The 24,608-nt window shown below is 46.3% G+C and overlaps 2 protein-coding genes across 2 annotated transcripts; both read right to left on the minus strand.

The window, feature by feature from the left end:
* Positions 1-1,613: 1,613 nt before the first annotated feature.
* On the minus strand, positions 1,614-3,117 carry DEFB125 (defensin beta 125). Its single transcript, XM_074921394.1, has 2 exons — positions 3,021-3,117; positions 1,614-1,852 (listed from the first exon to the last, which is right to left on the minus strand). Exons 1-2 carry the CDS (start codon positions 3,079-3,081, stop codon positions 1,731-1,733), a joined length of 183 nt encoding a protein of 60 aa, XP_074777495.1. The 5' UTR covers positions 3,082-3,117; the 3' UTR covers positions 1,614-1,730.
* Positions 3,118-10,235: 7,118 nt separating this feature from the next.
* LOC141974125 (gallinacin-12-like) lies at positions 10,236-11,097 on the minus strand. Its single transcript, XM_074933438.1, has 2 exons — positions 10,965-11,097; positions 10,236-10,384 (listed from the first exon to the last, which is right to left on the minus strand). Exons 1-2 carry the CDS (start codon positions 11,095-11,097, stop codon positions 10,236-10,238), a joined length of 282 nt encoding a protein of 93 aa, XP_074789539.1.
* Positions 11,098-24,608: the final 13,511 nt, after the last annotated feature.

Here is a 24,608-nt window from a genome sequence, read left to right on the forward strand (position 1 = left end):
CCTCACATCACTTCCTTTCCTAGGTGAGTATCTTCTCCTGGAGTCCTGCTCCAGAGCACATCGTGGTGGGCAATTCCCCTTCCTTCTTAGCACCACAGTCGACATTTACTCCCTGTTGAGTAGCTGGTGAAAATGAACTTGGCCTTGGTCCATTCCCACTCATATTTCCACCCAACAGATCAGCATATGCAGGAAATGAGGCAGTGATGGCCCTCGTGAGATGCTGCAATATGATCTGAAATGTAAGGGTTTATTCTTTTTCATTTCCCAGAACACTTTGCAGGGATGAGGCTTTGCCACATGGTCCAGATATGACCCTGGCATCTCTCAGGATACAGCACAGACTAGATGGTCTTCCTACCAGGCAGTTTCCATATAGGCATCAAGTGTAGGGATGGAAACCTTTTTCCCTTCCCTTCCCTTCCCTTCCCTTCCCTTCCCTTCCCTTCCCTTCCCTTCCCTTCCCTTCCCGTCCCTCCCCTCCCCTCCCCTCCCCTCCCCTCCCCTCCCCTCCCCTCTCCTCTCCTCTCCTCTCCTCTCCTCTCCTCTCCTCTCCTCTCCTCTCCTCTCCTCTCCTCTCCTCTCCTCTCCTCTCCTCTCCTCTCCTCTCTTTCCCTGTTTCCCAACCCTCCCTTTTGGAGGGGATGCCCAGGGTAGCGGGGTTTGGAGGGATGCTCCCCACCCAGGGTGGTGGTTTGCTGGCTCAGGGATGTCCTCCTCCTCCTCCTCCACATGCGTGTTCATCATTTCCTCTCTGACAAGAGTTTTCTTCCTTTTTTGCCCACTAAGAAAACAGCATTTTTTCAGCTGTTTTACACCCACTCCAAAAGCAAGTGCTTTGTACGTGTTGGTGTTCAGGGCCCGTCCAAAGTCAGGTTGGCTGCTTCAGTCCTCTTCTCCTGCCCCCAGACCCACAACCACACTCAGTCTGGGGTTTCCCTCACCAGAATATATTGGTGAGACCAGAAAAGCTCATTTTGCTTTTATCATCAGCATTACGAGCAGTTTTTTGTTGTTTTTTTTTTTTTTTTTTAAACTTGCACTATGCAAGTAAGATTTCACATGAAAATTGCTCCATTCAGAGCCCACCACGCTCACTGTGTGACCACTGCATGAATTGTTTTGCCCATGGGAGTGGGATTTCTCCATCTCACCCACTTTTGCCTCATCTCAGAGGTGGATAACCTGGGCCATCCACCCAGGTTCACTTTGTTGTTGTATGGGGCAGGAAGAAGCACTTCTGGAGGGCAGATCATATCTCTGTCCTGGATCCATCTCCTTGAAGAGGATGGATCCTGCTGTGGTCTCGTCTGCAGACAGAGCAAGAGATAGAGGTTGATGTGACAGAGAGGTACGGGCTAGAAGAAAAGCTTCATAACCTCTGGGACAAGCCCAGCAGATCCCACTTGCTGCCACCCTGGAAGGCCACAGGTGTCCCCTTGATCCAGTGCCACATCTGCCAAGCCTTTGCAGATGTTTTGGACACCCCGGTACATCTCAAGCAGCATCAAACCCCAAGTGTTGAGCAGGATGGCCCACCTCAGAGGGAAACACGGCTGCGTACTGAACCCAGAAGGACATGGAGAACCAACAGGTTTATTCGCGAGGGACAAAGCGAACTGCGGGTGTAGGCGCAGCGGTGTAAGAGCAGATCCTACGTCCAGCTGTGGTTGCAGGGTGACTGGGCTGGTCCCCCTGGTGTGCCGGGGTCCGTCCCTGCGTGGCCGCTGTCACCGGCAGCAGCGCAGGCGGCCGTTGCTGCAGCTCCCGTCCCAGCGCTCCATGTGGAAGCAAAGCCTCCGGCAGTGGCCGTGGTTGCTTCTGCACTGCTGGCTGTCCGAAAGGCCCCGTGCTGCAGGGGGAAAGGTGACGGAAAACCTGCTTAAGGGACCTGCAAACCCACTCGGAGCCCTGCTGATGTTGGTGGCTGATCAATGAGCTGCTTGCCGTTGGCAGCTGGGAAATTCAGCTGACCTTCATGGGGAAGGTCAGATGTGCTTGGTCCCTCCAGCAAGCACTGGGAATCTCTTAACCTAGGCCTAGGTGAGATGGCCAGCTTTGGGCTGGCTAAGTTATCTTAGATGAGTTAGATGAAGTAGATCCCTTGGGCAACATCAAAAGTCATAGAAGTGTCTTTTTGGAGCAGGTGTTTTATCTATTGGTTTGTTGGGGGGGGGGGGGTTGTGACTGTTGGTTTCTTGGTGTTTCAGTTTTTTGTTTTGGTTTGGTTTTTTAAAATGATCTCCCTGTTCTGACAAAAAAGGGTGTATCCTGCTTATCTTTACACACAGCAGGAACACCAAGTTTGGGGGTTCTGAAGGGATACATCGATGGGTATCCACTGTCAGTGGAGTGGGCAAACCCTTCCCTCTCCCCTTTTATCCCTAGAACTTAAGGTAATTAAATGAGAGCATAAACAGGCCGAGCAAGCAAATCTTCTCTTTTTGGTTATCAGGTTTGTTTTCTGTGAAAGTTATACCACCATGGTCCTAGTAACATCATAGTAACTTTACAACTGAATGAAACCTGAATTCCTAACACATATATAAAAACAACCAGTGAAAAAGCCGAGCCAAGGAAGATTTTTCCATTAAAACAAAATCCCAAAAGATAAGAGACAGACAAAAAAATAAAATTGCCATCTTTCCCCCCATTTTTTTTTTCCCCCGAAAGATGCCTTTGATTTCATGGGGTTCTCCTTGTTTTGTGAAGGATGAGGCCTGTACTCTGGCCAGGAGCAGAGCTCAGGCTCCTGGTTTAGGCTCAGCATTTCTGGGTGAGTTTTGAGGGGATGGAGAAGAGGGGACATACAGTCTATGAACTTGGGACACCTGCATCCAGGAACTTCACGGAGACCATTTCAGAAGAAATTTGTCCCTTGGAAACAAGAGTCAGGTCAGCCTTGACTTGACTTGGTTTGACTTGAGGGCCCTGTCTTGTCCTTTTCTACCTTGGGGTTGGAACCTGTCTTTTCTCTCTCCACAATCCTGCAGAAACCCCTGTCAGTATTTTGTCCTTACCGGGAACGTCCTGGAGGAGGAGAATGACAATGACTGCAAAGAGCAGCTGAAGGATCCGCATGGCTGAACGTGGGTGGGGGTTCCACCACGAGGAGGAGTGAAGGGCTGTGAAGAGATGGAGAAGAGGGAAATCCTGGATTTATAGTGCCTGGGGGGGGGGGAGTTGTGTAATGCTCCTGGAGCGGAGGGAACTTTGTCAATCTCAGATGCATTTCAACATGACAGCAAACAGTTGCACTGGGATGTGCGCACTCTTGGACACACCATGTTACAGGAAAAAAACAAAAAAGAAGGGAAAAAAAAACAGAAAAAAAGAAAGAAAAAAAAAAAAAAAGCAGGGTTTTGTCAACAAATTACACCGAGCACAGGGGAGTCTGCTACTGCTTGCTGCTGGAGACAGGATATTGGGGCTGACCCAGTCTGGCTCTTCTTGTATTTGTAGGCTCAAGCATGTGATGTTAAAACCCTGTCCAAGTGTTTGCAGTATCAAAAGGATTTTTTTTAATTTCCAGCTCCCAGTGCTTCAGCACTGACACAGTCAAAGCATGAAAAAATCCAGTCTCCTCCTCAGCACTCCCCAACACACAAAGTTGGCTTGAAAATGGTGGGATACTTAAAAATCAAAGGTCTGTTTGTATTTCCCAATTTCTAGGCTGCACGGGACTGTTTGCCAAAGTTTTGTTTGCAGCTGTCAAGAAAAATGGCAATTTAGCATCTTATTTATGTATTATTAAATGGAAAAGCTGAGGTACCTCCCCATAATTACGACGAGCAGGAGAATTAGGAAAGCTTGTGAGTTACGGCTCTTCCAAGCAAACTGTCAGGTTCTCTGGTTTGTACTAGTTCTCCAGGTCAGTTCTAGGAGATCAGTAGAGATAGGACCCAAGTTTCAACTTTGGAAAACAACACAAAGCAAACAAGAAGCAGAAATCGCCCTCAGCCAAAACCAAATAGTGGAATAGGAAATAAAAACTTTATAAAGATTTATTTTTGCAGCAATAACACCGCAAAGGGCATCACCACGTCTTCCGTTATCCCTTAATAAGTCACCTTGATGGCTTTTTATTTACAGGCTGCATGCCAGGGAGTGCTGGAAAATGTAAAACCGATGGCCTTCAGGCTGCTTGAATAGAACAAGGATCACCTTCATCAAACAGAGCAGATAAGGGGCCCTTCACCAGCTGGACTTTGGATCAGAGGACACTGAGCATTTAAACAGCGTGTCGTGCAAACTGGCCACACACACACACAACCCGGGGAAAGAAAATGGGTCTGTAACCCCATCTGCGGGAGAGTTGTTTGCAAGGATGTGTTGTAGAGCCTCTCTACAGGTGTTGGTGTATCTGATGGCACTGCTCGGTGCAGTGGGTGGAAGACCAACCGTGTAACTCTGAGGGTCGGCATCTCCAATGTGAGAGATGCGATGGGACTGGGGAAGAGTTTATCCAGAAGAAATGAAATTGCAGCTCCAGAGCTACAGCCCAAGCAGGGAGGAGCGTGTGGATGCTCATGAGTGTGTGTCCTGCTCTATGGGACCTGGTGTGTCTGAACATGTGTGCGCAGGCAGCTTGATGTGCTCTAGAGAGGAGGTTTAGCGCAGAGCCAGAGTGTCGTGTGTCCATGGTGTTCCCGAGGATGGATGGCAAAGCGCCACGTTTTATCTCTAGCTCAGCTGCTCTCCCTTGGCGGGAGCAGCAGCATCTCAGAGGATGAGCTGTATCTGGAGCTGTTTGAATGCTGCAGGCTCCACAGGGGCAGGCACAAAGGCGGCCACGAAACATCCTCCATACCACCACAAGCAGCTGTGGTGCATGGGTTGGGTTGCAGAAAGTGCCTTGGGCAGACAGTACCAATGGAAACCAGATTTCCCCCAGAAATCAGGGGCAGGAAGTCTCTGTCCCCTGGGCAACTGCTCCAACAGCAGCTGGGCTCGCTCCCTCCAGTGTGGACCCTATGCTGTGTTGACCTCAACCTCTGGTGAGCCTACTAGTGCTGGTCCAGCAGCCTCCCACCCTTCCCCGCTCCCCAACCTGCCACCAGATGTTTTTATTCAGACCCCACCACGCACAAAGGCTGATCTGTGTTCAGCAACACCCAGCGCAGTAATTAGCTCCTGGGTGCCTTAGAGGTTTTGAGGTTGGGCGAGGAGTCAACTCAATCCTCATCCGCCCCATGGCCTCACACAGGAGGGATGTCTCCACTGACTTCATCTGCCTTCAGGTCAGGACCTAAGCAGCCTGATTTTTAAATGCAGCCTGGGATAATTTTATGTCAGCAGGAGCAAATCCTTCGGCAATTGAACACTTGCCAGCTTGCAATGCCACCTCCACCTCCCCATCCCATCGGTGGCTTTTTACCAAACCCCAAGCCAGGCAAACACTGATACAACCCTGCAGTTCAGCCCATGAAGAAGTGACTGTGGGCTCAGCTCTGGACTCAGCTCTGGCCCAGAAACCCCCATGGCCGTGGGCAAGCTTTCCTTACAGACTGCAACAGAACTGTCTTCACCCAGTCTGTGGAACCATCCACCTCCTGCCTACGCCAGTGGCCATGCAGGGAGGTCTGAATTGGAGTAAGCACAATATGTCTGTGGTATTCATCTCAGCTTTTCTCCTCCGCTCAGACTATTTTCTGGTCTGAGGAGTGAAGTATTACATGGTAATATCCTCCAACAGGGTTTTTCATAGGTCTGCAACTGGTTGCATAAAGGAACCAGTTTGTTTGTTTGTTTTAAATGTGTCTCCCACCGGTTTCCCAGTAGTTCTTGTGCACGACAAGATTGTGAAAAGTCAGACTTCGTTCAGACTCAGCATGTTTTATCAGACTTTTCTGATCCTCCAGACTTCTGCCATATCCCTCTTAAACCACTGGATGCCTGTCCTGTATTGAAGAGATGCTTCTGGACTCAACCTCTGCCCAGCAGGCTCTGTCTGCCTCCTGCCTGCTCCCCACGTCCCCCACGAGCCCAGGGGAGATGTTTGGGGATAATCCCAAAACACTATGTGTGTTCAGGCCTACAGGCATCTGCTCCACCATACGTATCACACAAAACACTTCAGGCTCATGAGATGTCTAAACGCTCACAAAAGTTTGTGGGGATCTAGCACTCCTGTCAGTCACCTGAACAGGCGTCTGTTCGCATTTGGGATGCTCTGGGGTACCCAGGACACCCACACTGGGCTGGTAGGCATGACAACAGATCTGTGTGTCCTTGTGCTGTAGGAGCTGGCAGTCAGGGCCGATACCCTGGACATCCCAAACACATCTGGTACCTGCTGTGTGAACCACATCACACTGGTTACATTGGTAGGTAGACTTCATGCTGATCTTGTGCTGCACCATGCTCCACTCCACCCATGAAATCCGCTGTGCTCCTGGTCTCACAGACAGCTGTGGCTTATTTGCAGTCGGAGTGAAAAAAGGATTTCATTTTATCTGGTCTGAATCTGCAAAACCCTCCTTTCTTATTTTTAGTTTTATTTTTTGTTTAAATGCTGTTCTTTGCCCCACGGCAAGCGGATACAGCAAACCTTCTGTCTGCAGAGCTAGGCCCCACCCCGCAGCTGCATGGCCGCATCCAGACTTCTATTCCTGATGGTCCCTGGCACGTGCCCACCAGACTGGTTCAAAGAGCAGTTTGGCAAAGTGCTAGTTTGCTGATAGCATGGATGGGTATGTCTGAGCCTGAGCCTCACGTGATTTGATTTACTCATCCAGACCCACTGTATCTTCCTAGTGTGACCCTGGAGCTGGGCTGGGGCGGGGGTGATGATGTCTTTCACTCCACAGGAGGTAAAGGAGAGCTGGCTGAATGTGACCCCTTTTCTCCTGCACAGGGCTGAAGGAAGAGCCACGCGTGCAGGTGGTTGTGTTGGTTTTCATGGCATTGCTGGGGATATGAGGGACAACTTAGACATAAGGGGCTTGCCCAAAATTATGAGAGCTCAGCTTGCCTGAACAGAAGCCCATCTGACTGCTGTCCTGCTCCTGATTACGCAGCTCCTTTTACAGTGGCATTTTTAGGGCAGAATCAGAGGATTTTGTCTCTGTCTGGCATGCTCTGCCAAACAAACACCGGCCTGTTGCCTGGGAACAGCAAACAAATTCCAGCAAGGGGGATATTCATGCTGTACTTTGATGAACTAACGTCTCCAGCTATTCATGAGGCTTGTGCTGGTTGACAGACCAGGCATGAGGGTAGGGCTCTACCTTGCCTGTTCATATGGCTGCAAAGGCCCAAAATATACCTCCCAAGAGGTCTGGATGATTTCTGAGTCTCTCTTAGGAGCTGGTTGAGTTCTGCTAGGGCAGTACTGAAGAATCCCTATTTTTGTAGCCACCTGAGCTTTGACAGGTACAGGTAGCTGATGTTAAAGGCTCAGCCAAGACTTTCCCACAAAAATCCTCTTCCTCATTTGGCTTTCTCCCACAAGGATGAAAACTTAATGTCTTTTCAGAGTGGGCAGCTAATCTGATTTAAATTCTCACCAGTCTGCATCTCTTAAGGGATGGTAGACTTCACCTTCTCATTTCTTCTGCTATTCTGGTTTCCCTGTGGACTGATTGTCCCCCCTACGTGCAGCCCTGCAGGTAACAGGATGGATTCAGATGAACTCGAGTGACTTCACTTGCTTTTACACTCTGGGAAATGGTCCTGGTTGAGCAGAACTGCTGGTCACGGGTGGAAGTCCTCTGGCAAAGGGTCACACTGGGGATGATTTTTACTGAGTGCCTCAAAAAAGGAATACTTTTTTTAGCTTTTGGATAGAAAGGGATGGAAAATGGTGTTTGAATGCCTGTAGGACTGCGGTCTCATGGTGAATGAAAACACGCAGGTGAACAGCTCTGTGTTGTCACTCAGCCAGAGGAGTTCAGTGCTTCCTTCTCTCCAGGGTTGTGGGATACGTCAGCCTGTGGGTAATTAATCGGAGCAGTACTCCCTATTGCTTACACCAAAGCACCTCCCGCTGCTGTTTAAGCAGCTCCTCAGGAGCTGTGCTGGTGACTGGGTGCTCTGCCCCAGGCCAGTTAATGGGTCAAGAAACCAAGGGAAACGGTTGTGTAGGGTTGATAGACTGGAGGGTGCTGTTCTCCACCCTCCATCATGTCCTTGGTGCTTTCTCTCTCCTCCTTTCTCCTCTCTCCTCTCATTCATCAGGCAGAACTGATGATGGATTTTTGTTATTGGATTGGGTTCTTGGGTGGAGTTTGGTTTGGTTTGTTGTTTTTTTTTTGGGGGGGGTGGTGGTGTTAGGATTATTTCCAGCTGGATCAGTGAGAAAGGAAACACACAGACCAGGGAGAGTAGGACCATGTGGTTTAGTAGCAGCTTGCACTTATGGTCACACTACTGCCAGGGGGACAATTCTGCCTATAAACTGGCTGAACATTTCCACCTTCCCTGATTGAAATCTGGCTAGCAGGTCCAAAATACAGAGGGGACAGCAAGTATCAGGGAGGTTTACAAGATGAGCAGCGTGAGCCCATATGTTTAACTTTCTTAGGAAACTAGTCAATAAACATGGTAGCTAAGTGTCCCCCAGACAAGAGGCACGAATCATGAACTTTGTGGTCAAATGTGAGAAATAAACTGTTTGCTTTGGAAAGGTGCCTTGATTTAAAAGCCTGCTTGTGCTGTACCCGTATATCAGCGTGTGTCGGAGAGACAGGCTGGATCTGGGGAGGAATTTGACTCTGGGCTCAGCCCCATCTCTGTTTTCACTGTCGGTTCCCAAGCTGACAGCTGGCTCTGGGTAATCCAGCCCTCTTCATCCAACTGCAGGGGATCTCCAGGGGAGCGCTGGCGTCTCCCTGCATGCCTTGGTGTCCTGGGTGGTGTTATGATGACCCGAAAGGAATAGCAGGGCTGCTCTTGCAGGAGAATGGAATTGCTCAGATGAATTAATTGTTGGACCTCTGGTAATGTGTCCTGACCCTGGTGAGGTCAATGGGAATTTTCCTGTTTGATTCATCACAGCAAGAATTTCATCTCTCAGCGAGGACTTTTCCCTGGCTCTGACCAATGCCTTGGCTAATTGGCATAGCTCTCTCATTACATCATTGTTTTCTTGCTTTCACAGAAATGATTGACCCAGAGAGAAATATTTTACCTGGAAAGGGAGATTGAGAGCTAACTGAAAAGGCAGGTAGGTGTCAAAATTTCATACTGAAAAAAACACAGAAGGGCTGAGAGTGGATTTTTGGACAGCTAATGGATTTATGCTGATGCAGCTCATAGGCAGAAAGCTGTTAGGTGCAAACAGGCTCATTGCTTTGGGATTATTGCTGGGTGAAAGGAGGAGCACCAGGAACGCAGACCATGGGTGAGGAAAGCAGCCTGTGAAGGCCAAGGGTTCACAACTTTCTGATCCCTTCCCCACCATGTTTAAAACAAGCAAGTCCGGTCTCTCCCTTGGTCTTGCTGCATTGTGGAAGGGGGATGAATCTGGGACAATCCTTTGCATTTTCTGGTGGAGGAAGCATGGCTGATGGACAGCACATTCCTGCTATGAACCCCATGGGCAAAGGGGTCTTTATACACGTAGTGAATCCCTGCTCCTTTTCTGAGACTGATTTATCTGTCCAGACCTTCCCATTGCCTGTAAGAACCTGCCACAGCCTGGAAAGGAAGGGTAGGTATGGGGGACCTTGACTGAGAAAGGCAGAGCACGCTCGCTTTTATGTCAAACCGGGAAGCTATTGCACCAAAAGTGATGGGAAAAAAAGGCTGCCCCTATTGCAGCTGTTTTCTCTGGGAAGGGAAATAAAGAGACAGAGCCACACTGCTCTGCTGGAAGGGTGTGGGCTGCTGCGTTCACTCCTGGTCAGCGGGAGAGAGTGCACCCCACCACTAGCGGCTTTGTCGAGTGTCAGCGGGAGTCACAGACAGGCACTTGCTGTTCTGTTAAACTTCAGATTTATTGCTTTCAGGTAAGGAGAAAGGCAATTTCTCACTTGTGCGTGACAGGTACGAACCAGATGCCAAAAGGGGCAATAAGTAGTCTGGGTGGCTCCAATTTCTTCTCGTCACAGTGTTTCCTAGAATGTCACGGTGAAAGCAAAAAGCAACGTGTTCAGAAGTCCATGAGTGTATCCACAGCCATGTTCTCCCAAGGGAGCAACAGAAAGGCACAGCATCTTCCCAACAGCAGCTCGTTCCTTGTTAGTGGAGCCTGCAGCTCTCTACGTGCTGCATTTTGCTTCCTTTGGAAATCTTCATCTCTTTGCAGTAGTGGTTGATAAACTTTTACAACAGAGAATGATGGGTTCAAAGCAGTACCTAGCCAGATATTCACCAGAAATGCAGTTGCCAACTCGGCACAAGCCCCCTTCATGATTACAGCTGTCTGGTCCATGAGCGTCTCCTGTATAAAGAAGAGGCAAGTTGGTGGGTAAAATGTATGGGGCTTCCTCTGGCACCATGTACCCGGCCAACCAAGTCAGCACTGCGAGCGTGCATGGAGCCTGGTAACACAGGGCTGCAAAGAGCACAGCTGGGGTCCCTGTCCCAAAGGACAGCTTCAGACATCTGCATTAAAAACCCCAAGTTGCGGAGCCAAACTCACTCAAGGAACATTTTATCACGCTGTTGTTTTTTCAGGACTTTGCCAAAGGCCACGCACGGGAGGTCAGAGCGGTTGTCCTCGCCCTACCAAGGAGGCAACTGCACTCTGAGAAAAGGCAGAAACATTTTCCCAGAGCACAGGACATCTGTAGGGATTCTCCAACCAGTCTGCTCCTAGAAAGGCAGTGAGGTGCCCCATTTTCACAGCTTCTTCCCTGATCATTTTTACATTATGCAAGGGATTAAATCATGCATTTTGCCAACTATCTCATCCAGAAACCTGAGGGCACCTTTCCCCCTATTTTGCTTTGATTACACAGTGAAGAAAGTCTAGTCCTGTTCCCAAATAGCTATGTTTACCACCCTCGGCCTGGTCTTACCGTGACTGGTCAGGGAGATGAAGATTAAAATGAACCAAAGGATCGCCATTGCTTTTGTTCTTCTGGAAAATCGCAGGGCTGAGCATGAGATTTTACAGAAGCCTCTGTGTGCTGCTGGCATCCTGGATGGCATCCGGGAAGAGGAAGGGAGTAGGCAGGAGTTAATTATATTCCAGTCTTGGGAGTCACATTTACTGCTGAGAAACCCTCCGTGTCGTTCTGACCTAGTGTGCGGCTCCAAACAATGTTGACTTGCTTCACCTTTGCTGGTTATCGGCTTTCCCGATTCCTCTCCTCAGCTGTTGGCATTTTGGACTGGTAGACTGCCAGATGGAGGCAGCTTGTTGGAAAAAAGAGGCTCAGGGGGATCCTCTGCTCTTCTCCTGCAGCCAGCAAAGTCCACAGGGAGTTGATGGGTAGGAGGATGGCAACCTGCAAGGAAAGACTCCTGAGGAGCTGCAAGGAGGAGAATAGTGCAGGCTAGGAGTGGTTCATTTTTATTCTGAGCTCGTGTGAATATTTTCTCCAGCTGAAACCTGGGTGTGATTTTTTCCTGCCAAAAATGTCATTCCAGCTTTGGCTTCTGAGGAATTTGGGAGGCTTCATTCCTGAGCGTGATGAGCACGCAGCGCTGGTGGAGGAGGTAGCCGCTTAGCTCAGCAGCGCATCCCTTGGTGGTAATAATGTGATAGATATACAGCTCTTGCTGTAAAATCAGCCTGTGATATTCCAGCTTCCCTTGCCTGGCTGCTGCCCCTGCCTGGTCCTGCTGTTCGCTGTCCCTTCAGCTATGTTCATATCACAGTTATAATACATCCTAAATTGGATGGTTGAAAGATCAAAGTTAAAAATTCCCTTCCTCCTCAAAAAATGTAGTTCAGATGCACTTGATAGAGTCTAAGTTGTGAAAGGCTTAGCATATCCCTGAAGAGGTTTTGGTCCACGTTATTTCTCTCCCAAACTACTCCCAAATGTGTCTGGGATCAGGGATTGTGTTCACCAGGCAGTCTGGATATAGACACCTGTATCTGGAGGAGGAGAGAGGATGGGCATGACCAGGTTATGATTTTTGGCTTAAGGGCTAGAGAAGAGGCCTGGAGGCTGCTTGGTTTACTAGAAGAGTTGTAGCAATCCAGATACTGAATTGACATGAAAATTTACCCAGTTTTCTGTGAGCGAGTTGTCATTTTGGAAGATAAAAGGGTCAGGGAAGACCTGAGCTCTGTCTCCAGCTTGAAATGACTGGCAGTACGATCTTGGGCTTTGAAGTCATTGTGAACATTCAGGAGCTTAGGGATACACATGTACCCAAACGATTTGTGGAAGCAAAGCACAATTGTTTGACCAAGGGTACGTCACTCATCTGATTATTTGTGCATCTGGGTTTGATTTGCAAACGATTTCCCTGATATTTCCCCTCACATCTTTGTTTGATCTAAACATGTCCATTGATCCCCATCGCTCCAAAACACCCTCCACCACTCAAAAAAAAAAAAAAAAAAGACAGCCAAACCCATGCCAAAGACCACAATAACAATTTATGAGTGTAGACCATCCAGCTCCAGCGCCTTGGCCTGGCTCTGGTTATGTTACAAACATGACATAGCCTCAGAGACAGCTGGAGCAAGCCCAACATTTGCTTTGCATCCACAATTCAATAAAGTGGTGCAATGCACGCCAGGACTTCATCCTTGATGTATCCCAGAGGCTTGTCTGATGCCCTAGATTTTTGCGCCTCTAGATTCTGAATTGGATTTGTGCTGGGTAAAGACCACTGTGGGTGCGGACGTGGAGGGTCACAAGGGGGAGTCAGCATTGCTGTTACTCATGGCACACTGAAGAGTCTTTCTGTTTGAAAGCTGGTGAGATGTGCAGATGTTGGGCAGCAGGTGGCCAGACAGAAACACCTAGGTTATTAAGATTTTAAAATAAATTCTTCCTGGATCATAACTTGCGATGACATTGGATGGAGTGGTGTCAAAGAAGCGGAAGAGGTGTGCCCCAAAATCCTTCTAGCAGGAAATTCTTTTAATGAAAGAAGAACTAGTATGTTTTTCAAGCCAAATCTAAAGTCTCAGGATGACTCTCCAACAGCTGATTCCTTTGCCAACTACAAATTTCATTCTCTCTCTGCAACATTTTAGTGCCTGCTGATAATGCGTCGCAATCTCATCTTCTCTGGTTGGTGCATGACCTGTAAACAGCTCAGCAGGGTACTCAGAGCCACCACTATTGATTAATTAAACATCACTTAAATCCTCCTACCCTGGAAAAGCCACATAACTCACAGGGAGGAGTAGGTAGTGTTTGTGCCTGGTATGGTGATGAGGGACATGTGGATAGCTGAAAGCCTGAGTCAGTAGAGAGGTGATTCCTGGCTCTTTAAACTCTCTGCTTTCCACAAACCATCATGAGTGTGTCAACAACGTATTTTTTTCAACTTGCATCAAACTTTGAAAGAGCCGCTTTTGTTTCAGTTCTGGATAAAGGCTTGTGTGCTCAAACCTGTCCAACTTTTCCAGCTGTGCCAGTTGGCTCTCTCTTGTGTACAGAACGTGCTCTGCTCCTGTCATTCAACCATCAGAGCCACACTGAAATGGTGGAGGGACCTGAGAGCAGCCACTCGCCTACTCGCCTACAAACTCCCTCTGTGCTTCACTTCTTTGATAGCTGTTTCCTCAAAAACAAAACACAACAAAACAAAACAAAAAAAGCTTAATCGTCCTCAGTCTTGTAAAACATCCAAGCACATCAACAACGTGAGGCTGGTAAGCAAGATCAGGTTAATCAAGAAGACTGTAATAGAGAGGTAGCTCTGCAAGCAGATGTTTCCCTCTGATGACTCCCCCACAGCACGATGTCTGGCATTAGGGTAAGGCAGAGAGCCAGAGACAGCAGCTTCCTACAGACACTGCCAGAGTTTTCTCAAAAATCTCAGTTTCTTATGAACTTAAAGAAAAATCAGCTTCTCCTACCCACTCCTGAAGGAGACAAGCCATCTGCAGTATTGCTTCTCTTTCCACCTGCTCTCACTTGTCCTTCCAAAACTCCTCCAGGAAGAGTTGCTGACATTAAAAACTCCTAAAATAACACAGATCAACTGGTGTAGGCAGACCATAAGCCTGGGCTGGCATTTACTACATAATGCTTACATATTTGTGGGTTTTTTCCTCCCTTGGGAGTTTTTTTTCTCTGTGTGTCATTACAGAAATTGTCCTCCATCTTCTCTAGGAAAAAACATGAAGGGCAGAAAACAGTCTTAAAAGCCCCCCTAAAATAATTTCTGAACCATTCTTCCCACTTAGCACTCCATCCTAGGTAAAAAATGTGGCCTCAAGAAGGGTTCTACCATTTCTAGCTGCAAGCCACACACACATGCCTGATTTGTGACACAAACTCAGGGAACACCTACATAAAATACTCCTTGAACTGCCAGCAATAGACGCAGCAGAAAACACTCTCAGAGATATTAAAAAAGTGCAAAAAAAAAAAATTTCTTGTAGAATGGATATTCCTAGGAGAAAATGAATTTAATTAGTTTGAACAGAACAATTGATTGGAGAGCCCTCCTGAAGAGTGTTCATGTCCAACTAAGAATCCCTGCTGAGCTCTTGGTTGGTTACCTAGAGGGTCACAGGGAGAGGTGATTCTTCTTGTTGAAATAAAGGTAGAAGCTAATATCAATTTACACATCGTAAGAACGGAGGATGAAAGTGTTAGGCCAAGGTCATCTCACCTGTCTAAATGCTGTTTGGGTAAGAGTGGGGTCACTCTTTGGTCAGTGAGGGATGAGTGTAATGACCTTCCCAGTGGATCTCTTCCTCTCTGTAGTCAGAAGAGCAGCCTAGGACAACTGGCTGAGATCGGTTAAAACGCTGGCTTGGAGAACGACCTTTCTGAAGTGTGGTGGGGATGTGAACAAAATATTTGCATTAGTTCAGGCTAGAGGGAAGGATGTCTCAGCTGCTGAGATACAGGATGATGGAAGTTTGCTGTTGCAAGGGGCTCTGTCCTGTCTGGGAAGGGTTTGAAATCCTCCCATCCAAAGAAGGTTCCACAGCTTGTTCTTCAAAGGTCATTTTTAGAAGGCTGGGAGATGAATGCCACCCCTCCTCATGCTCCTCTGCAAAGGTGTCCAGCTACTCAGCCTTTCAGAAATTAGAAAGCCAGCAGTCATGACTGGGAGCTGCTGAGCACATGGAGGTGATGCTCAGGAGCAAACGTTTTTCCATCTTCATTTTGAAGGACACTTTTGCAGTTAATAAATTTAACCTTACCACAGAGGGAAGCACAGACTGCATAAAATATTTTTGCTAGAGAGTTTTAGATAGATTTGACCAGTCACCCGGGTTGTACCTGTGCTTAAGTGGGTGCAGTTTATTGGTAGAAACAGGGAGGCAGAGAAAAGGAGTTGACTGGCATCCTGCTTTAGAGAATGTGAATTGGATAGTGGAGACGTGGCCTGACCATGCCAGTTGGACAGCCCTGGAAACTTTAATAGAAGGAAAAGATATTTTCTTTCCTTCTATTAGGAAGGAAAGGAAGGAAGGAAGAAAGGAAGATAGAAAAGCAAGGGAGGTGAAGGTTTTATTATGAGGGGATATGGTTTCCAAGCTCATTAAAACAAAGTTTTTGTGCATTTGTGTGTGTGGGCATAACAGAGAGACATTCTGCCTCTTTCCATATATATATATATATGACTGTTAGACCTGTTTATTTAGTATTTATTGCCTTTGTTATATAAAGAAGCATGTCACCTCTCATTAATTGCACACATACATGTTGAGAACACCAGACAACTTCTCTACAACACTAGGAAGAAAACTTGTTTGTTTTCTCGGCCATGCATTTCTATGATTTTTTTGCAATTGCTTGAAGTCTTTATTCCACTTCTGTGCAGCACTTCCATTCTCTGTCAGGGCAAAGTCCCACTTGTTCTTGCAGACATCTAATTTCTGGAGGAACACAATGACCCCCCTCATCCTGACAAGTGTGGAAGTTTGATGTCGTGTCTGCAATGAAAAGGATTTAAGTCAAAAGAGAAAACATTACACCACCATCTGAACCAACTCATACATGAAAAGTGTCATAAAGTTCCGGCTACTGTGTCTCCAAAGATGGACTACGGGGCTTATCAGAGCACTTTTGTTAAAAGAGGAATTTGTGACCCATCAGCTTGGAAGAGAAACAGCTGAAGGAGGGATATCATAAAGGTATGAGGCATGAGGAAGGTGGATGTAGAATGACTACATTTAATTTTCAGTACAGAAATAAGTTGTATTAGAAGTGATAGTGAATAAAATTATGAGGGAAGAGGTTTTTTAAAAAAACAAGCAAACAAAAAAAACCCCAACAGGAATTCCTAATCTAAGGGGGAAAAAATCCAGTAAGGAATTTTAAACACACATATGTTTATATCTAAAAATCCTGAGCTGCAAACTCATGAAAGCCAGTAGAATATATAAGTAAGTGTAATTATATGGTTTTGGTGTTCATTAATAGTCATTTTACACACATAGAGTAGCTGTATGGAAATATTCACTTCTGCAGACAGATGCAGGATGAACCTTAGGTCTCATTAGCTCAGTTGTCTATAAAGTATGTATTGACTTAATGATATATGGTGTTGACTATTGAGAAGCTCCAAAACTAAGCAGGTCCAGAAAGGATTAGATAAATTTTCAGGGAAGAGGTCATCTGGCACCTATTACACATAGCAGTGTGGATAGAGTCGACAGTCTCCCGACATACGATTATAGGGAGATGTATCAAGGAAGGAGAACTCTGTGTGGGGCCACAGTTTTTATTTTATTTCCCCGGGGAATTTGTTCTGTTGGAGATAGAACATTGGGCTATGTGGTATCTGACCATCCCAAAATGGCAATTTTGTTCCCGTGCTCCGTGCTGACATTAGTGGAGGAAAAGACAAGTCCATTTTTGTAGGTGGGAGCACATGACTTAGGCCATTTGGAGACAGAGTAAGAATGTGTTTCAGTGACTTTAGTAATCTCCTCTCCAAACATTGCCTGCCTGGGCAGGGTTTCCACACATACCTATGCAGCAGGTTTTCTGCCTCCAAGAGCAAGTTCCAAACGCAGCAAATGGCTCTGGGCAGGATTTCGAATGGAAGCAGAAACCGTGGTATCCAACACAACGTAAAGTGTCTTTGGGCAAGCTGAGACCTACAGAAGAATTGGATTCCCAGTTGTGTTGCAGGATCAGTTCCATTTCTCATGGCCCCCCTTCTGCTGTAGCCCAAGAGCCCAGTTATAGGTCTGATACAAATACCCCCAAAGCAGCTTTGCCAAAAGTTTTGAGAAGCCTCATGGAACCTCACAGGACTCCAAGGAAGATCTCTTACAACTAGAGAAAAAAATGGGGCTGTTGATGGCAAGTTTCTGAACATATCCCGGGCATGCACGTTCTAGTGGGTAGGGACAGCCCAGCCTTTGGATGCTTCTGAATTCTAGGACTGCAAAGCTGCAGGCTGGTCATGCAAGTGTCAACATGGAGCTAGTATGTCCTGAGACAATATGTCTTAAAAAGCAAATCAAAAGCTGGGATCTGACCTAGTTAACTGGGACAAGAGGTTTGCCCAGTTCCTTCCTTCTCTGAAAGCCTTACTCCAAGACGGGGAATTTCATTAGGCATGAAGAAAAGCTAAGCTAAAATCACAATCGGTAAATGAGTCAGTGCGGTAGAAGGGCTGAGGAAAAGGGACCCAGCATCTTCAGAGGGCTAAAGGAAACTTCACCGGTGTAGCTCAACCTGAGTAACACAAGGGAACACCTCTGCCCCTCTCCTACCGTACACAGAGGGGACAATTTATGACCCTGAGGTAAGAAGAGGCAGGTGATTTCCATGGTACCATCTTCCAATAGTGCCACACTTGGCATAAAGCTCCTTCAGAGAGTCATAAGGAGCCAACACACAGTAGTGGCTTCTGTGGAGAGGTTCTGGTTTGACATTTGATCACCATAGGTTCATTTTTCACTGCTTCTAGACTGAGAAATAGGGAACGGCTCTAATGAAAGGAGCTGAAGAGCACAGAGTACATTCTGCACCAGCACTCAAGCTAGTTGTACCTCCTACACAGGCAAACCCCAGCGTGGGTCTTGCCCCTTACCTGGAACAGCCTGGAGGAGGAAGAGGAGAAGAGCCATGAGGCAGGAGAAGAGCTTCATAGTGGAAAGTCTCAGCTGCAGTGTGGAGACAGGGCCACAGTGCCAGAACGTTTGAGCAGGGGAAGAGGGAGCAGTTTTGCATTTATAGGGCTGTGGGAACAGCCCTGGCGGTCCGGGGGACCTTGGCAGTGGTGAGCGGGGAAGGCAATGAGCACAGCTTGACCGCTGCACATGGCTAAACCTGAACAATGGCAGAGGGTCACAAAAACAGGCAGAGAGGAAACTATACCTCCCTATGCAGCCACTGGGAAGGCTGCTTCTCAATACCAACTCACCCAGAGTGCTTCATTGCTTGTTATTTTCAAAGATCAAGGTGGTGGGTAATGGACTACCCAGAGAAAATTAGCCATCGTTTTGGTGGGAGAGGAGGCACCTGGGAGTGCCAGAAGACTCTTGATGATGGTCAGTATAGCAGAAGGCCCAAGGTTCTGCTGCAATGTTTGCAGTCTCCATTCATCGATGCAAAATAAAATACGCTTTTTGCATCATTTCCCTAACTGAAAAATAAAATTTGAACCAACTAAGCAACCGTTTTTCTTTCTGAAAATATTAGCTGGTTGATATCATGGAGTCAATTCAGTTGCCTAAATATATAGGCTTAAGTCATGTGGGCTACTCTAGGATATCCAAAGAATCTCATGAGACTGTTTGGAAAGACACAGGACCTCTGGGACAGAATCACAGAATCGTCTAGATTGGAAAAGACCTTGAAGATCATCCAGTCCAACCATTAACCTCACACTGACCATTCTCAACTCCACCACATCCTTAAGCACTATGTCTACCCTATTCTTAAACCCCTCCAGGGATGGGGACTCCACCACCTCCCTGGGGAGCCCATTCCAAGTTCTGTGATTCTGTAATCTCATGAGACTATCTGGTAAAACACAGGACCTCTGGGACAATCTGCACGTGATTAGAGGGGCAAATGGAGGGCCATATGTATAGCCTAACTTATTTAAAATGGCACTAGACACTCATGTGTGGTCAGCTGACTGAAGCTTAACGGCCGTGGTTAGTGTGACGCTCAGATACCGAGATGTAAGCATCCACAATGGATGTGGCTGCATGGAAATGAGATGTTTAATTAGTGGTTCTAGGGCTCACATCACTTGTTTGGCTATAGTAGGACCTTAGGAGCCAACACACATGCAGAAACCTCCACTGTAGATAATTGTACTTAGCTGGCCAAGTCCAGAACTAAGAGCATCTATTGTCATTAAAGGTGCCTCGGGGATCCCGTCTGGCCTCCAGCTGCTGCTCCCTGAGGGTGCAGATCCCCCACAGCTCCTGCATGACACCTGCCAGCCCCAGGCAGTCATCCACATTTCTAATGTCACAGGGCCTCTCCAATGACTCTGATCTCTGTGTGGGGACAACCGCGTCGATTCCTAAATGTTCTTCTCAGTTGTGAACTTCTGTTCTGTTCTGGTCTGACAACTGACACAGTTGTGTCATTTGGTAGGAAAAAAATCTCTCAGGAGCCAGCGTTGCATCACAGGAGATGCCGCAGAGGGATACATGAGGTGCAGATCATCAGTTTGCAGCACACTCAGTTTTGCAGGTGTACAAAGAGCAGAGGTTAAGTGAGATTTATGATGCAGCCTTCATACGGATCTGTCTGCACAGTGTTTGAATTGTGCTACCAGCAGTCATATTGAAATGGTAGCTGACAGCTCAGGTTCTCCTTCAGAGCAGTAACTTGAGCCTGTCTCTATACGTGGTATTTATTCATGTTGTTCTGACCCAGTGGCCTTGATATCAACAATAGAAACCTTCCCCTTAGTCAGTGTACATTGTTCTCTGCCTTTCTGCTTGCTTTGTTAGCTTCTCATTGCAAATTTGTGGGCACCATTGAGCCTCACAGGCAACCCATGTGGCAGGAGAGCTGTTTATGTGCATTTTCAGGCATTCCAGGGAAATGGATGAAAAAAGACCTTGACAAGAAAACTTTAGTTGGCTCATGTTCCTGCTGAAGCCAAGGGGAATATCTCAGCTCTCAGACAGGATCTGACATTGTAGTTTATTATTTTAAAGTTATCTTTTAAATTGCAAAAAATGGTCCTATTCTGTTTAATGATGGACTGTAATTTATTTATTTTTTTTTTTTTTTCCATGGGAAGTGAAGAACAAATGCAAAACCTCAGGTGTGTTAATAACCTGGTAGAGGAGGACTGCTTGTCTAATAATCTTACATTCAAAATCCTTCCCTATCATTTCCAGTCACTGCACATGTACGTCCTTACTATCACTCTGTAGGTGGTTAGATAATCACAATCCCCTTCAAATTATGATCAGAAATGTTATCCCAGAAAAAAAATCTTTGGATTTGGAGTGCCATCTTGTTCTATCTTCATGCCTCTGTGCTTCCTTTGCTCTTGTTTGTTCTCCTCCTCCTCTCCCAGGTTATTCCAGGTAAGAGACATGTTTTATACGGATCACAGAAGAAATACTCACAGATGGGGAAAGCTCTGCCCTTGCCTAATGATCAGTTCTGCAGCTGGGGCTGCAGAAAGTCGCCAACCCTCCACGCAGTCAATAGGTCATGCTCATTGTTGCAATGGTCACAGGAAAGGCCTGTTCCCAGTTCACCCAGTTTACCAGCAGACAGGACTGCTGGAGAGTTTTTCATGCGTTTCCACACAGGGTGTGAAAATGCAAACTGTGGCATTCTGAGCAGGGTTGTTTTAATCACTATTTTAGCTATTAGCATTATTAAAATGAATCCCACGTGATTTGGGATCTTCTGTTTTGTGGCATTTGGTGGAGCATGTCTCATATTAGATGTATGCAAATTACAAGTGGGATTCCCCTCACCCCACCTGAGATATCTGCAGTTTAGGGTCTGCACTGGAACCGCTCACGTAGCCAGTGTCCTATCTACAGTGTGATACTCTGTCAGACTCATCCAGCGCTTGCTTCTCTCTAGTGACTACGAAGGGAATGCAGAAGACTACTTCAGGTGGAGGGATCTGTACTGTCAACCTCCAAAAAAAGGTGGGATAAAACCCGTCCCAGCTCGTTAATCTAACATCATCTTCTGGTTTTCACCTTGGAGTCAATGGAGACTCAAAGACTTTGAGAGAAGACTTTCAGCCCTGTCTGAGATACGTGTCTGAGGCAGCTGGGCTAGACACCCTTTGGAATATGGCTGTTTCTTCTGGTCAACAGAGATAAACCCTTTAGTGATCTTTCTGCTGTGGAGTGGATCTTGCTAATCCAGCCTTCCATGCCAATATAGGCTGCCTGTATAGTAGTGTCTCTACCCACCTCATTCAGTGACATTTGCTAATGTAACAAAAGTCATAGCCTGAAAAATATATTTCATGGCTATCAGTCCCACCAGAAAGATTACCTCTTGTGGTGACATGGATGCATGGGAAGTGTTGAGTGGGTATTTACATGTATTTCCATAGGATAACTGCATCCCTGCTGCAACTGGTGTGGAAGCACACAGCAGTCATCAACATGGGATGAGAACTGGGTGACCCAATAGATTGACTTCTAAAGTTGCAGAGGCTCTGGCTGTAGAAGATCCTTCCAGTGTTGCAGCAAGGTCCTTAGTCATGGGCCTGGCAGCCACAAGGTTGTGCCACTAGGCACTTCTTACCTTGAAATCACCATGATGGCACCTGAAAACTGTCTGCCATGTGAAATCATCGTAGCTCCATGCCCTGGAGGAGGGATATGCTGAGGAAGATGTAGATCTAAGGGCACACAGCAGTGATGGAGAAGCTTCTACCAGCGTGTGAAATGTGTATTCTCTCCTTTCACTAGATTCAGAAAACTATGGATCTTTTTTTTTTTTTTTTTTTTTTTTTTTTTTTTTTTTTTTTTTCTGTGGGACTCGCATCCCTTTGATAGGTTAAGGAAGGGAGGATGCATGAGAAGAGAGGACTTCTCTTTAATTTTGAAACCTTCAGCCAATGGACCTGGAATAGCTCTGAGTAACCTGGGGTGCTAAAATGTTGGGAAACCTCTGCTTCCCCCAAGAACTTACACAGACTTGTGTTATGGCAGTGTAAATCAGCAGAATTTGATTGCAGTTGGGGTGCAGTGCTCCTCAAACTAGCTGAAAACCAGACCTTATTTATAACATTGTAAGGAGTTGGAAAGGCACTGGGGGGAAAATGGGGAGTTATGCTGATAAATTTGAAAATTTCAGTATTCTGTCAAACTGATATCATACAGACATCAATATATTCAGCTTAAAAATAAAAACGAACACAGAAAAGCCCACTGTCCGGAAATACCTCATGCATCTCTTCAAGATATTTTATGGCCCCAGTAGTGTATCAGTTCTCTAACACACAAATATAAGTGGAGACACCTACTTTAATTGTACAAATCCTTGAGCTGACTCCCACCCTCAGGGAGGATTCACTTGCCTGAACATGGTATCACCATAGATGTCCTGGATCATCTAAGATATCTGCACATGGTGGAGGTCTATGAGATACTCAGATGCTTCTGGAGAAGCAAATATAGACCAGGCAGCATATCCCATAATACAACAGTAGATGCTCGATTTTAGGCAGCTGAAATCTCTCCCATTATGTCATGCAGTTGGAAACTAAGCAAGTACCAGGGTGGGATAGATGAGGAGAGGTGCCACTGTGAGGTAGTGAGCAGGGAGCAGGTGAAGCTCCCCATGACCACATCTGAGGCTGCATTTCTAGAAAACTGTGGGCTGATAGGTGGAAAGTCTAACAGAGACCAGTGGGGCTGAATAGACAGAAAAAAAAAAAAAAAAAAAAAAAAAGAAAAAAAGAAGAGATATGGAGAAAGAGCTGTACTTCATGAAGGAAACAAGCTGAATTTCCAGCCTGGACCAGGGATGGAGGGTCTTTCACTGAGCAAAAAGCAACTCCATCCTGTCTCTGAGGCTTGTGGAGCTCATGAGCTGGTTCATGGCTCCCTCTTGTGGGAAGACATGATGGAGGAGGAAGGGACAGCAAGGCCCGTCTTGTGGGGCATTTGCTCAGAGGGAAAGGTAGGTGCCTGCCTCTTTGCTCCATCTTCAGCATCGATAATTCACAGAGTAAATCTGTGACTATTAGTAGTATCTCTGGAGAGCAGGAACTGGTTTCAGACACCAAATTTCAGGGATTGGAGTGAGTTGCCCTCATTCGGGATAACTGTATGTTTATAAAGTTAAACTTTTTCTAATGTCATATAATTTTATATAACTTTATAAAATTTTGTAACTATACTAATAATGGGAGCTCTGCTGCCTAGAGGGCACAAGTAGGCATCATCTTTGTAGACACATTCAGGTGTTTAAAGCAACATCCCAGCCCTGGAGACTTTCTCCTAGTGCTTCATGCCTTGCTAATCAGTGTGACGTTGTAGTCAGCAGCAACCACGTAATGCCAGTTATTTCTTTTAAAAATAAAACTAATCTTCAAAAGCTTGAAAAGGCAGGATTTCAGAAAGTCTGAGATTTCTTTTTTTCACAAGTGTAGAATGTTTCCATGTAGAAAAATACCCTACCACTAGCCCAGGTAAGACTGTTGTTACTTACTCCCAAACAAATATCCACAAATAGAAATCTAATAAAGTTCAGCAACCGTCTTTCTCTCCAAATGAATATTGTGTGTCTCACGTATTTGTGTACATTGGACAAGTAGCTCATTGGCTATGCAATTCAAGCAAACTGCCTTAAGTGTAGCTAGATAACTATATCTACTGAAAAAAAAAAAAACCATTTGTTAAACTATCATTTATACCATTCTTCATTTGGATGCTGTAGTTTTTATTTCTATTTATTAATAATTTTTTTTTTTTAAATCCTCATTTCTCAAGGATTTTCTAAAAAGCATAATTCTTAATAACAGCAATAAGTTCTGTTATACATCACAAACGTATTATATTTAGTTTGTTTTCTCTGAGAGGAAAAAGACATATTAGTAATGGTGTCAGAGCTCTAAGATTTTTAACATGAGCTCTAGGGCAAGCAAGAACAAAGTGCAAAGATGTCAGAAATTGCGACACTAGGCAGAAGGTAGAAGAGTGAGGAGAAATGTAGGATGAAATGGAGGTGGAACAAAGCAAGGATGGATTGAACGGTAAAAATCATGCTCTGAAAGAGAAAGGGAATAGGACAGGTGGAGGCACAGCCACCCTGCCTCTATCCAGCCCTGCAGGAGGTCCAGATGAAATGGGACATTTGTGAACAAGGTGTTAAAACACCTGTTTGTGACAAAAATGCCTGATGGATTTCTGATAGAAAAATGTCTTATTGCTGGCAGAATACATGACAAAACAAGGGGATAAGCCAGAGCCAGGGCAATACCCAAAGCTGGTTGCGCACCACTTCCCAGAAGGACACCAGAGCAGCCCGATTCCCATCGCCTCCACCATGACCAGGCTGTGGGCAGGATTAGGTCAGGTCAGGCAGAACTGAGCCCTGCGGACTCCGGGTGCATTGTCCATTGCCCCACGGGCACCAGCCCCTGCC

The sequence above is a fragment of the Athene noctua genome, chromosome 1, assembly GCF_965140245.1.
Source record: "Athene noctua chromosome 1, bAthNoc1.hap1.1, whole genome shotgun sequence".
NCBI classification, from domain to species: Eukaryota; Metazoa; Chordata; class Aves; order Strigiformes; family Strigidae; genus Athene; species Athene noctua.